The sequence below is a fragment of the Oreochromis niloticus genome, linkage group LG9, assembly GCF_001858045.2.
Source record: "Oreochromis niloticus isolate F11D_XX linkage group LG9, O_niloticus_UMD_NMBU, whole genome shotgun sequence".
Lineage (NCBI taxonomy): Eukaryota > Metazoa > Chordata > Actinopteri > Cichliformes > Cichlidae > Oreochromis > Oreochromis niloticus.
The window spans coordinates 6,244,348-6,257,011 of record NC_031974.2 but is presented as its reverse complement, the minus strand read 5'-3'; the positions used below and the strand labels follow the sequence as shown (position 1 = coordinate 6,257,011).

Here is a 12,664-nt window from a genome sequence, read left to right as displayed (position 1 = left end):
TGAACTGTGAGCTTGCTGTCATTCCGGGAGGCCTGACAAAGGAACTCCAACCGCTGGACATCGGTGTGAACCGCCCGTTCAAAGTAAGGCTGCGAGCGGCCTGGGAGCGATGGATGACCGATGGAGACCACAGTTTCACCAAGAGTGGAAGGCAGCGCCGGGCGAGTTACGCCACAATTTGCCAATGGATTGTAGATGCTTGGGCTAACATGTCTGCTGGCACTGTTGTTCGAGCTTTCGCAAAAGCCGGCATCATTTCCGAGGAGCCGCACGGCACGGAAACTGACTCTGACAGTGAAGAAAGTGAACCTGGAATGTTTGATGGAGATTTAGCGCAGCTGTTCAATTCAGACACAGAGGATGAGGACTTCGATGGGTTTGATTGATGATAAAAATGTGAGTACCAAACTTTGTTTTGCTCCTGCTTTATTTTTAAATACGCACACTTCTATGCTTGTGTGTTGTTGATGATGACGATTACCGGTAATAGAAATGTGAGTAAGGTACCGAACTCAGGTTTGCTCCCGCTTTATTTTTAAATGCGCATACGGTGCTTGTATGCGCCCTATAATCCAGTGCGCCTTATATGTGTGTTAAATACAGTAATGGCACACATAACTGAGACTGCGCCTTTTAGTACAGTGCGTCTTATGGTCGTGAAAATACAGTAATGAAATTTGTACTTTGTGTTGTCAGATGAACATATGAGACACTTTGACTCTTCAGTGCAGTGTGGAGCCTAACAAAGATCTGTTTTGTGTCCCAGCTGATCAGCAGGAGGAGAAGAGTCTGACGGAGCAGCAGAGGAACATTTTCAGCCATCTGGACTCAGCTGAGTCACTACAGAGGAAACAATGAGCTCAACACAGAAGGTGAGGAAAATATCACAGTTTCACCAAATAATCAGTCACGTCTAAAACTCTCATACTCCCAACCTGTTATATGACTGTGTTGTATATTATGTTGTTTTTTAGAGACCACACCACAGCACATGTTTAAATAAGGTTTATTCATCAAAATTATTAATAATCAAATGGACATAACAGTTTTACCCCTGATGCTGCTGGATAAACAGAAACCCACTCAGGAACGAGGTCACACAGAGCTCAAGTTTTCACTTGCGAGGGGGAAGCAGTTGTCTCCAACCCACTTCAACTTGCTTTCCCCCTGCAGGTTGTTTTTATTGGGTACACACATGAATATTCATAAAGCTTGTTGCTGTATTACCTATGAGAAACTACTATAACTGGTTACAAAGTGATTGTGCTGTGCAGCTTGATTGTGCTGTGCAAGCGTGATTATACATTGTGTGTGGTTATATGATGGGAGTGCAGCTCTCCCTGATTGTTGTTGGTAGAATCTGTTCTTCTCAAGGCTGCTGAGCTCTGTAGAGTGGGCAATTATAATGAAGCTCTTTATTATAATTTGTAGATTCAAGCTGTTCTTCATATTTTTGGCCAGCAGATGTCACCAAAGAGGACTGTGTTGAAAAGCTTTGAGTAATGAACCTTTTTCAATACAAGCTTCAGTGTTTCAGAAAGATTCATTTGGTCATCACTGATATAAATAATATTATAGAAATTATCAGAGGAGGCAAAAGTACATTTACTCTATACTTAAGTAGAAGTACAGATATTAGTGTTAAAAATACTTCAGTAAAAATATTCATTCACCTTCTTTACTCAAGCTAAAGTGAAAAAGTACAGGCTCGTAAATGTCCTGAGTAAAAAAGTAAAAGTAACTCCTTGAAGAACTTTTTAACCACATGTTTTTATCCAAAGTTAACTGAACCTTGTGCTTTATTAAAGTAATAATAAAATAAGATTAGTAAATGAAGTACAAACTTTTTATTTCTAATAAAGGTACTCTGTTTGAATCAGTTTAGTAGAAAATGAAGGAAAATAAAACACATGTGTATTTTCTGTTGCCTACACTGTAGAGGGTGACTTTGCCTCTAAACAGGAACATGAGCAGGGAAGAGGTTAAAGTGGGATTGAGCAGGTGGGAACCCTAAAATCAGCTGTAGTGGCTCAGCGTGGGGAAAAGAATCACAGCTCACAATAATTTCTATTGAGAGCTGCAGTAGATTTTCTTAAAGTACAGGCTGTGATCAGCTGACCTGCTGCTCTCTGTGGATGTACACAACTGAATTCAACCAGATGTCAGCAGATGTTTCATGAGCTGTCCTGGCTGATTTCCATCCTCTACACTGACAGTACACTGTCTTTATATTAGACACTATACTGTTGGTATGAAGGTGGAACTCAGTGAATGAATGTCAGCATCATGAGCTTCAGTTTAAATGAATCTCTGCTACACTTGATGTAATCTAACTCTGACATGAGCACCACAGTCACTGTGCACCAGTCACACACTGTTCTTTACTTTAAATCCATCACAGTTCAGCAAACTAACCTGTTTATCCTGCACTAACCTGCAGAGGATCTTCATGCAGTCTTTGAATAACACAGTTAGTCTGTCTCAGATTGTTTTGCAGCATCTTTCAGTTTATGAAACAAACATAATGTCACATGTACAGTAGGGCTGCCACGATTAGTCGACTAGTCACGATTACGTCGACTATCAAAATCGTCGACGACTGATTTAATAGTCGACGCGTGGTTTGAAGCTTTGTAAGATCACAAAAGACGCAGGAATAAGTAGTAGGATTTAAGAGTGTAATAACGGACTGAAACAGAAGATGGCAGCACTGCATGTACAAGGATGCCAGCTGCCGTTACACTCCGAAGAAGAAGAAGCAGTGTCTCAGAATTCATAGCGCGGCCCTGCTCAGTTTTCAACAATGGCGGCAGCTAGTTAGTTTTAATACTACTCTTATTATTCTTTCTGGGTCACAAAATAAACGTTTAACATATTTTCAGGCGAGAATGTAGCTGTGTAAACCTCAAATATCTGCTCAGTTTATCAAGACACCGCATATTTTCAAAAGCGCTCCGACGTTTGGGGAGACGTCTGTTACCCACTAGCTCGATAGCTAGCCGGGGGCAAGGCTCACTAGAGCCCGTGAGAACACCGGACTCCCGGCAAATCGTTTTCAAACCCACCACCGTCTTTCGCTACTCAGGTTAAACATATAGAAGTCAGTTAAATAACTTAAAAATGTTATTGTTTGGCCTTTTTTTTTTTTTTTTTTTTAGTATTTTATTTGTTCCTGAGTAAATTGGTTTGGCTGAGATTAAAGTTATAGTTTATACACGGCTGAATAAACGTCAAGCAGAAAACTGACTATCAGAAGTGTGAGATGTTCGAGAATATACTCCGGTGTCCCATTATATTTTAGATAGCAAGGAGTTTATTAAACTTTACCAAAACAATCTGTAAATCTCATTAAATTTAAAAAACTATCATCTTGTCTTTATTTTTAGTTAGCACATACCCTAAACACTTAAAATTGTAAGCTAATGTTATATAAGAGCAGATGCTGCTGGTGCAATAAGCTGTACGTTTTACGTCCAATGGATGCATGATCCGATTAGTCGACTAATCGCAAAAATAATCGGTGACTAGTCGACTATCAAAATAATCGTTTGTGGCAGCCCTAATGTACAGACCCAATATGTGATTTCAACACATGAGGACTTACATGTAAGCTTTAATCTCCAGTTGATCAAATCCCACTGAGCAGTCCTTCCCTTTAAATCTAACCCCTCTTCTTCCTCTCCTGTCCTGTGTGTCTTATCTTTCTCCATCTCTGAGTGAAGTTAGCTCTCTTTTTTTTTTTCTCTCCCTGTGATGTACAGCAGCTGGACCTTTAGCCAGCAACACACTGTGAGACAAACTGCACACAAACAGTTTGTGTGTTTGCTGATGTTTGTTGATAGAAACGCTGCATTTGAAATTACCTGTTTGTTCAGGTGCTGTGCAAAAAAGAAAGAAGAACATCGTCTCACTTTAACTTCTGACTATGACTCACAGTTTTGCCTCTTTCATCTCTTTTTATGTTTCATACCCTGGTGATTAGTACACGATCAGGATTGTCTTTCATGTGTTACTTTTCTGGCTCAAATTGGTATGATGCAGGGCTGGGCCATATGATACCGTTCACGGTAATACCGGTGTAGTTTTGGGCAACGATAAGAAAATGAAATATCGCGATAGCATATGGGTAAAATGTGCATGCGCAGTGCCTTTGTTTTCATACGCACATGGTGGCGACGCAGAATGAGAAGAGCGAAAGTGGATCGTTGAATGAAATGGATAAACCAGAATTGGTTTGTAAAAATGCTGCAACTTCAGTGGTGTGGAAGTGGTTTGGCTTTCGTCCATCAGATACACAACAAAGCACTTTTTTTGGTAGCGCATGCTAGCGGGCCGTCGTTATTACCGTGTTTTTTGGAAAATACAGGACACTTAAAATCAAAACTTTGATTTTTCTGAAAATCGACAGCGCCCCTTATAATCCAATGGGCCTTATGTATGAATTCTGGTTTTGTTTACTGACCTCGAAACGATTTTATGTGGTACACAGCGCTCGAAAATCTGTCAAATGTTTTAGTACTACTTTGCTAAGCTACGAACCCGGACTGCTTGATGGATTGTTGGAGCATTACGGCTATCGTAGATGGGAGCCTCGCGGAGTGTGTGTGTGTGTATATATAACCTCTTTTTAAGTTTTGTGGATATTATACAGGGAGTGCAGAATTATTAGGCAAGTTGTATTTTTGAGGAATAATTTTATTATTGAACAACAACCATGTTCTCAATGAACCCAAAAAACTCATTAATATCAAAGCTGAATGTTTTTGGAAGTAGTTTTTAGTTTGTTTTTAGTTTTAGCTATTTTAGGGGGATATCTGTGTGTGCAGGTGACTATTACTGTGCATAATTATTAGGCAACTTAAAAAAAAACAAGTATATACCCATTTCAATGATTTATTTTTACCAGTGAAACCAATATAACATCTCCACATTCACAAATATACATTTCTGACATACAAAAACAAATCAGTGACCAATATAGCCACCTTTCTTTGCAAGGACACTCAAAAGCCTGCCATCCATGGATTCTGTCAGTGTTTTGATCTGTTCACCATCAACATTGCGTGCAGCAGCAACCACAGCCTCCCAGACACTGTTCAGAGAGGTGTACTGTTTTCCCTCCTTGTAAATCTCACATTTGATGATGGACCACAGGTTCTCAATGGGGTTCAGATCAGGTGAACAAGGAGGCCATGTCATTAGTTTTTCTTCTTTTATACCCTTTCTTGCCAGCCACACTGTGGAGTACTTGGATGTGTGTGATGGAGCATTGTCCTGCATGAAAATCATGTTTTTCTTGAAGGATGCAGACTTCTTCCTGTACCACTGCTTGAAGAAGGCGTCTTCCAGAAACTGGCAGTAGGACTGGGAGTTGAGCTTGACTCCATCCTCAACCCGAAAAGGCCCCACAAGCTCATCTTTGATGATACCAGCCCAAACCAGTACTCCACCTTGCTGCCGTCTGAGTCGGACTGGAGCTCTCTGCCCTTTACCAATCCAGCCACGGGCCCATCCATCTGGCCCATCAAGACTCACTCTCATTTCATCAGTCCATAAAACCTTAGAAAAATCAGTCTTGAGATATTTCTTGGCCCAGTCTTGACGTTTCAGCTTGTGTGTCTTGTTCAGTGGTGGTCGTCTTTCAGCCTTTCTTACCTTGGCCATGTCTCTGAGTATTGCACACCTTGTGCTTTTGGGCACTCCAGTGATGTTGCAGCTCTGAAATATGGCCAAACTGGTGGCAAGTGGCATCTTGGCAGCTGCACGCTTGACTTTTCTCAGTTCATGGGCAGTTATTTTGCGCCTTGGTTTTTCCACATGCTTCTTGCGACCCTGTTGACTATTTTGAATGAAACGCTTGATTGTTCGATGATCACGCTTCAGAAGCTTTGCAATTTTAAGACTGCTGCATCCCTCTGCAAGATATCTCACTATTTTTGACTTTTCTGAGCCTGTCAAGTCCTTCTTTTGACCCATTTTGCCAAAGGAAAGGAAGTTGCCTAATAATTATGCACACCTGATATAGGGTGTTGATGTCATTAGACCACACCCCTTCTCATTACAGAGATGCACATCACCTAATATGCTTAATTGGTAGTAGGCTTTCGAGCGAATACAGCTTGGAGTAAGACAACATGCATGAAGAGGATGATATGGACAAAATACTCATTTGCCTAATAATTCTGCACTCCCTGTACATGGTTATGCTGAGGATATGTCGGCCAATTTCTACTGGAAATGCCTTTTGGTTAAACTGTCAGCAAGGAATTTGCATTTGCACTGTTAAATTTTTATATAACTTTAATGCACATAAAACAGCTGCTTGTTTAAGTGAAAATACATTGATGTTTTTTTATTTTTTACACTAACAAGGTTGTGGAGTTGTAAAGTATTTTGTCTAGTGTCAATTATATCGTCAGTTATATCGTTATCGCAAATTTTCAAATGTATATCGTGATAAAAAGTTTTGGTCATATCGCCCTGCTCTAGTATGATGTTTGATGCCCTTAGTGATGAAATAACTCTCCTCAAATTCCTCAAACCAAAAATAAAAAGTCTGTTTTGAAAATGTAATGAGTAGAAAGTCCTTTTTTTAATGTGGGGAGTAGGGCTGTTCGATATAACGATATATATCGGATGACGATATAAAAACCTCTTTCGTTTCCTATTATGCTATCGTTTGTTTCGTGGTGTCGCAAAATAAACTGTTTACAGCAATATTTTTCATCGTTTTGACGGTCACTGTAGTGGCTATATTAATTTCTTAAAGTTCTCTCTTTCTCTTATATTTAATATAACCACACTATGGGCGGACAAGTGCCTGATTTTACGTGTTTTCGTTAGCAACAATAAAGGTAAAACCATCGCGTGGCTCCGCTGTCCACTTGTTTGTTTTTCCATGTAAACCTTTCACAATAAAGCTCAAGATCCTGTTGAGACTTTTCAAAGTAAACTGAATCACATGAAAGAGTATGCAGAGAGTTTACGGATGAGAAGCAAAAAGAGCCATCAGGTGCTAAAAAAAATAAACCTTAAACTCAAACTTTGAGAGAAAACGGCGGCCGTTACAACTTATGTCTAAAAATGTATAGTTTCATACATCGGTTAAAACACTCGAATCCAGGTAAAGGACGCCCAGCTGGAAAAACTAAACGCAAGTCGAGTTGCCCGAGATTCACAGAATTTACAGAAAATATTACATTTTTATGATTTATATCGTTGTCAGGACGATAAATATCTTATATCGGGATTAGTGATGGTAAATTTGATTCTTTTTACTGAATCGAGTTTTAATGAGTCACTCACCAAAGTGAATCGGGTTTTTTGAGTCATTTGAGTCACTGAGTCAGTTGACCAGAGAGTGCAAAAAATGTACATTTTCACTCAAACTTAATTTGTTTCTCTTTTAATGTAAATCCTACTGCTAAGATGAGTGATTCTTAAAGAAAACAACTATTTTATATAGCAAAAAACAGCAAAAGAATTTCTAAAGGGAACATTTATTTTGTTTATTTTTATTTTATTAGTATTGTCCTTACATGTGTCAAATATATATTTTCTCATCTAAATGTCCACTGAGCTGTGAGCCAGGGGGCGGTAGTGCGCCTTAACATTGGTTGCCAACCAAGAAGAAGAAGAAGTAGCTGCGAGCCAGGAGGGAGGGGGTGAGTGAGTGAGTGAGTGATTCGTTCGCTCTATGATTCAGCACAGGAGGGAGGGGGTTAGCGAGTCATGAGTGATTCGCGCGCTTTATGATTCAGCACAGGAGGGAGGGGGTGAGCGAGTCATGAGTGATTCGCGCGCTTTATGATTCAGCACAGGAGGGAGGGGGTTAGTGAGTCCTGAGTGATTTGCTTACACTACGATTCAGCACAGGAGGGAGAGGGTTAGTGAGTCCTGAGTGATTTGCTTCCCCTACGATTCAGCGCAGGAAGGGAGGGGGTGAGTAGCTCAAATGTGCTGTTAGCATGTTAGCAGAGCGATGCTACTGTGAACCGAGGAGCTATTGTCTTGATGTGAGCTTCTACTCAGGGTTTTTTCTTCCAGTTCAGAGCAGAAATGTTTTTGTTAAGATACTGGATGTTGTGTTTTTCTTCACAATTTGAATTATAAGCTAGATATATTTCTACTAATGAAATTAGTTTGCTAACAGCAACAGGGATGAGTCAGTGAGTCAGTTGCGCTTGTGAATCATGATTCACGAGTCAGTAAAGTGATTCTCGAGTATTGAACGATTCGTTCATGATTCGCGCATCACTAATCGGGATATGAGATTTTTGTCATATCGCACAGCCCTAGTGGGGAGTAAAAGTAAGGAAAACAAGGAAAACTGATTTTAGAGTGTTTGAACAGTCATGAATTATTTTTAACACCAGGTTGGATGTAATGTGTTTTTACTACCAGTAGGTGGGGATAAGAGACCTTTAAGGTGTTTGGTGCCACACTCCACCTTCAGGTTTAAAACTAGTGTAATGGAGGGAGTTTGAAGGTTGAGTTTGTTCCACGACTGCATTTCACTCACTGCCTCTGTTTGTATCTCTGTCACTGCAGGACCAACATGGAGCGAGAAGTCAGCGCTCTCAGGAGGCCGACAAACCTCACAGAAGAAAGAGAGAGAAAAAATACACCTGTGACGAGTGTGGGATGGGTTTTACTCTGAAGGCTAATCTAAAACAGCATCAGGTCATCCACACTGGAGAGAGACCGTTCAGCTGTGACTTGTGTGGAAAGACTTTTTCCTTGAAGGGTTACCTAAAAAAACACCAGGTCATCCACAGTGGAGTTAAAGCGTACAGCTGTGATCAGTGTGGCAGAGCTTTTACTTGCAGTGGCCACTTACACAGGCATCTAGTTACCCACTCTGGAATTAAAGCATACAGCTGTGACATTTGTGGGAAAACTTTCAGCCGGATTGAGAGCAGAAATATACACCTACGCATTCACACCGGACATGATGTGTACTGCTGTGAACAGTGTGGCAAACAGTTTACAACAGACGCACACTTACAATACCACATGTTTACCCACACTGAGGAGAGACCTTATAAATGTGCCCTGTGTGAGAAGACTTTTAAATCTCCACATTGCCTGAGACTACACCAAAAGATCCACACCAGAAAGAGACTCTACAAGTGCAGTTACTGTGAGGTATGTATTTATATTTTTATTTTGTCATTTTAGCCTGACTGTTTGGAACAACTCTGCTCATTAAACTGTGTTAGCTAGGTCTGGGTTTTCATAATCGATTTACCAATTAACATCGATTCTGGCGTGGATAACGTGATATCAATTCATTAAAATCCTGAATCGATTTTTTTTTACTATAATTTTATTTTGCCCGAAACGCCAGAATCTCAGGTCAAACCTCACAAAATTTCGACAACCACCAAACAGCTCAAACAGTAAATGAGAGCAGGTACACGGATTCTGCTCAAAGACGTAAACACAAAGCGCCAACCCGCAGATCAGAATCAGTGAGATGTCGCCTTTCTCACCCAATGGCAAGGACACGGTCGGGGCTGAAAGCTGGCAGCTCACTGATTCTGATGTTTCGGCAATTCTACTGCATGAAAAAGCAGCTCTAAGTGATTATTCAGATTTTCATTTTAGTTGTGATTTTTGTTTGTTTTTTATTTGATAAAAATGTTGAAGGACTGACTTACACTGTCTTTGTTTAGAAGCAGAGCGACGCAGATGGATCCAGTTCTCAACCCTGTCATCACTGTGGTGGTGGGAAAGTATTTCACTGTGACCTTTGTGGAAAAACTTTCAATCAGCAAAAGAACCTAAAACTACATCAACGTAAACACACTGGAGACAAACTGAAATACTGCAAAGAATGTGGGAGAAGCTTCCCCACATCAAGTAGATTAAAACAACATGAACTAATTCACAGTGGGGTTAAAAAGCACGTCTGTGATCAGTGTGGGTCATCTTTCATTACTGCAGGTCACCTTAAAACACACAAACGAGTCCACACAGGAGAGAAACCATACAAGTGCAGACACTGTGACAGAAGCTTCTCACAATCATATGGTCGTAGTCTTCATGAACGTACACACATGGAAGGAAACTACAGCTGTGTCCAGTGTGACAAGAGCTTCAGGAATCTCAGCTCATACTCCAAACACAAACGATCCCACGTTACTAATAAACTGTTTCACTGTTACCAATGTGCCAAAACATTCACTTCATTATCTGCTCTGTGCAAACATCAGCGTGATCACTCAGGGCTGGAATCACTCCCATCACAGTGAATCTGAAGAGACAGAAAGATCCTCTTCTGGTTTCAGGGTCAGACTCAAAACCCTTGAGATCAGGCTCCACAGAGTTCAGATTGAATCTCCTGTAAAGATCTGATGAGGCAACTATGAATGAAAATGGTTCTCTAGTGTCATTTTAAGCTTTCTAAACTGTTCTGCTTCAGTGTTCATGTCGAGTGGTTCGCTTTGTTCCAGCAGTTGGATGAAGAAGTTTGAGCTGTGATTTCATTTCCTGTATTTCAGAGTAAAGACTGAAGTGACAAATGGAAACATGTTTACAGTCAGAGTCAGATGAACTGTTTTTAGTGGCACAGATGGAGGTTTATCAGAGGAGGAGACTTGGCTGTTCTCCACTCACACTGAACAGGGTTCCTGCAGCTTATTAAAAATCTGACCTGAAAGTTATTAAAAATTTCCTTGCAACACTGAGTTACAGAAGGGGGACTGCTCCGTATTCCAGTTCAATAACACATCTCCTGACATTAAACATAAGCTTATTTAATAACGTGGATCTCTTTTTGTCCAGATTTTTATTCAGAGGCAGCAACCGTGGTAAGAATTGACCCGGATCTTTACAGATCTTATAGTTTAGTATCAAGTTCTTTTTTTTTTTTTTGTTGATGCAGAGCCAGAATTTAGATATGTTTATACAATCCCATAGAAGATGCATGTAAGTGTCATCTGCTTTTTTATATTTGAGAAAAAATGTTGAAACATCTTTAAAATCTTTTATTTTTTCTTAAACTTGCTGTAGGTATTAAAACTTATTGTTTTGTGTTTAACATGTCGAAACAATTAATTTGGGGAATTCATTTTCTAAAGTTGTTGTTTCATTTGCTCAGAGTTCATTAACGTTTTCCTCATACAAGGTGGGATGGATCCATGCTTTTATGCTGTTTAAGACAAATTCTGAAAGCTGAACGTTGCAGAGATTGAGACCCATTAGACCAGGCAGCATTTTTCAATCTTCTATTGTCCTGAGCTGTGGCCTCAGTTTCACTAGAAGTTGAACCCAAGTACGGTCTTCAGCTGTGGACTGGTCCATGGGCCCACCTGTCCTCCAGGAACACAGGTACACATCCTGGACAGGGAGGAACGCTGGTTTGAGACCAGAGTCAAGGAGGCCATTTACGTGAAAAGGGAAAGCCTCTGGCTGTGTCCGAATTCAGTGGAAGGATGCTCATAAGGACACTACCTACCTACGTCACAAGGTAGTGTCCTTAGACGGACGGGTAGTATTGGGATTAGAGAAATTATTTCACTGCTATTGTTCATATTACCATGGCATTAATCACATAATCTCCAAGTAGGGATAGTGCATTTAGATGTTCAAATATACTGGTATCATATTAAGCTTTTATTACAGGTCCAGTAAGAACCACTTTAAACTGTTGAGTTGAATCTATAATTCCAAATGCTTTTCAATGCTCCTATAATCTTAAATGTTTCTGTGCAGACTGCAGGGACAGGAAATATACTCTGTGTAAAAGGAGACAGGAAACGCCATGCTTTGCACAAGTGAAACTGAAAGCAGAGTCAGATTGTAAGGTGTTTTGAGCAGGCTGTTTTATTGTGCATTAATATCTCTGATTAAGCTTGGATTAAGCTTTAAGTGGTTGTATTAGATTGAAACATTTGTTTTATACATTTTACATATAAGTCAAGATCGGCACACACAGGATGGCCTTAGCCTGGTTGCCTAAGCTGAGGTCAATTAAGGTGCAGCGTGAGGATCACACATGTACAGATATACACACACATATAGTTTCAGCTGTGTACGTGCGCAGGCCTTGTATCTGAAGATGACTAGAGGTGTGAGGTGGGCCTGGGTGCAGGAGAGGTCATGACACATACACGCGCGCGCACACACACACACACACACACACACATTTGTAGACTCATTTAGCAGGTAAAGTATACCAGATGTCCCAGAGATAAGCGACAGCGAAGGCGAGCTGGGGGAAGCACCTGGGTTCGAGCCGAAGACAATGTTTTTTTTTAAACTGTGTCAAAAGTTAGCTGAACATTTGTGGTTTAGATTGACGTATGCTGTATTGTGTCTGAGAGGAGGCGGCTGTACTATCTTACCCCTATAAAGCCTTTGTTATGACAATTGTAAGACAGTTCAACACTGAATCTGCACAGTGTTGGACTCCACGCGTGTATTCATTAAAATGTCGTCTAATTGCACCCGGCAGGATCAGTGGTCATTATTTTGGTCTTCCTCCTCAATTTCTGAACCCTAACAGTAGTCAGGAAGTGAGCGGCTTGGACAGCCCCCTTTTTTTCTCCATAGAAACTTTATTGAACAAACAATCAGTATCCAACATAACAGATGGGCTGTGGACAGCCTCCTAGCCTTCAACTCCGCCCTTACTTGCGTGTTTTTCCCGATCGCTCGC

The 12,664-nt window shown here is 40.6% G+C and overlaps 1 protein-coding gene across 2 annotated transcripts; it reads left to right on the top strand.

Moving 5' to 3' along the window:
* Nucleotides 1-839: 839 nt before the first annotated feature.
* On the top strand, nucleotides 840-11,874 carry LOC102079429 (zinc finger protein 239). 2 transcript variants are annotated; one of them, XM_019352933.2, is made up of 3 exons: nucleotides 840-872; nucleotides 8,551-9,147; nucleotides 9,681-11,874. In XM_019352933.2, exons 1-3 carry the CDS (start codon nucleotides 855-857, stop codon nucleotides 10,254-10,256), a joined length of 1,191 nt encoding a protein of 396 aa, XP_019208478.2. In that variant the 5' UTR covers nucleotides 840-854; the 3' UTR covers nucleotides 10,257-11,874. The 2 variants fall into 2 exon arrangements, with proteins under 2 accessions (XP_019208478.2, XP_019208477.2); XM_019352932.2 differs by having other exon boundaries at nucleotides 9,678-11,874.
* The last annotated feature ends 790 nt before the right edge of the window (nucleotides 11,875-12,664 follow it).

Coding starts and splice junctions, on each gene's coding strand:
- LOC102079429 (XM_019352932.2), top strand. Junction 9,148..9,677: donor ACAAGTGCAGTTACTGTGAG/GTATGTATTTAT, acceptor GTCTTTGTTTAG/AAGCAGAGCGACGCAGATGG.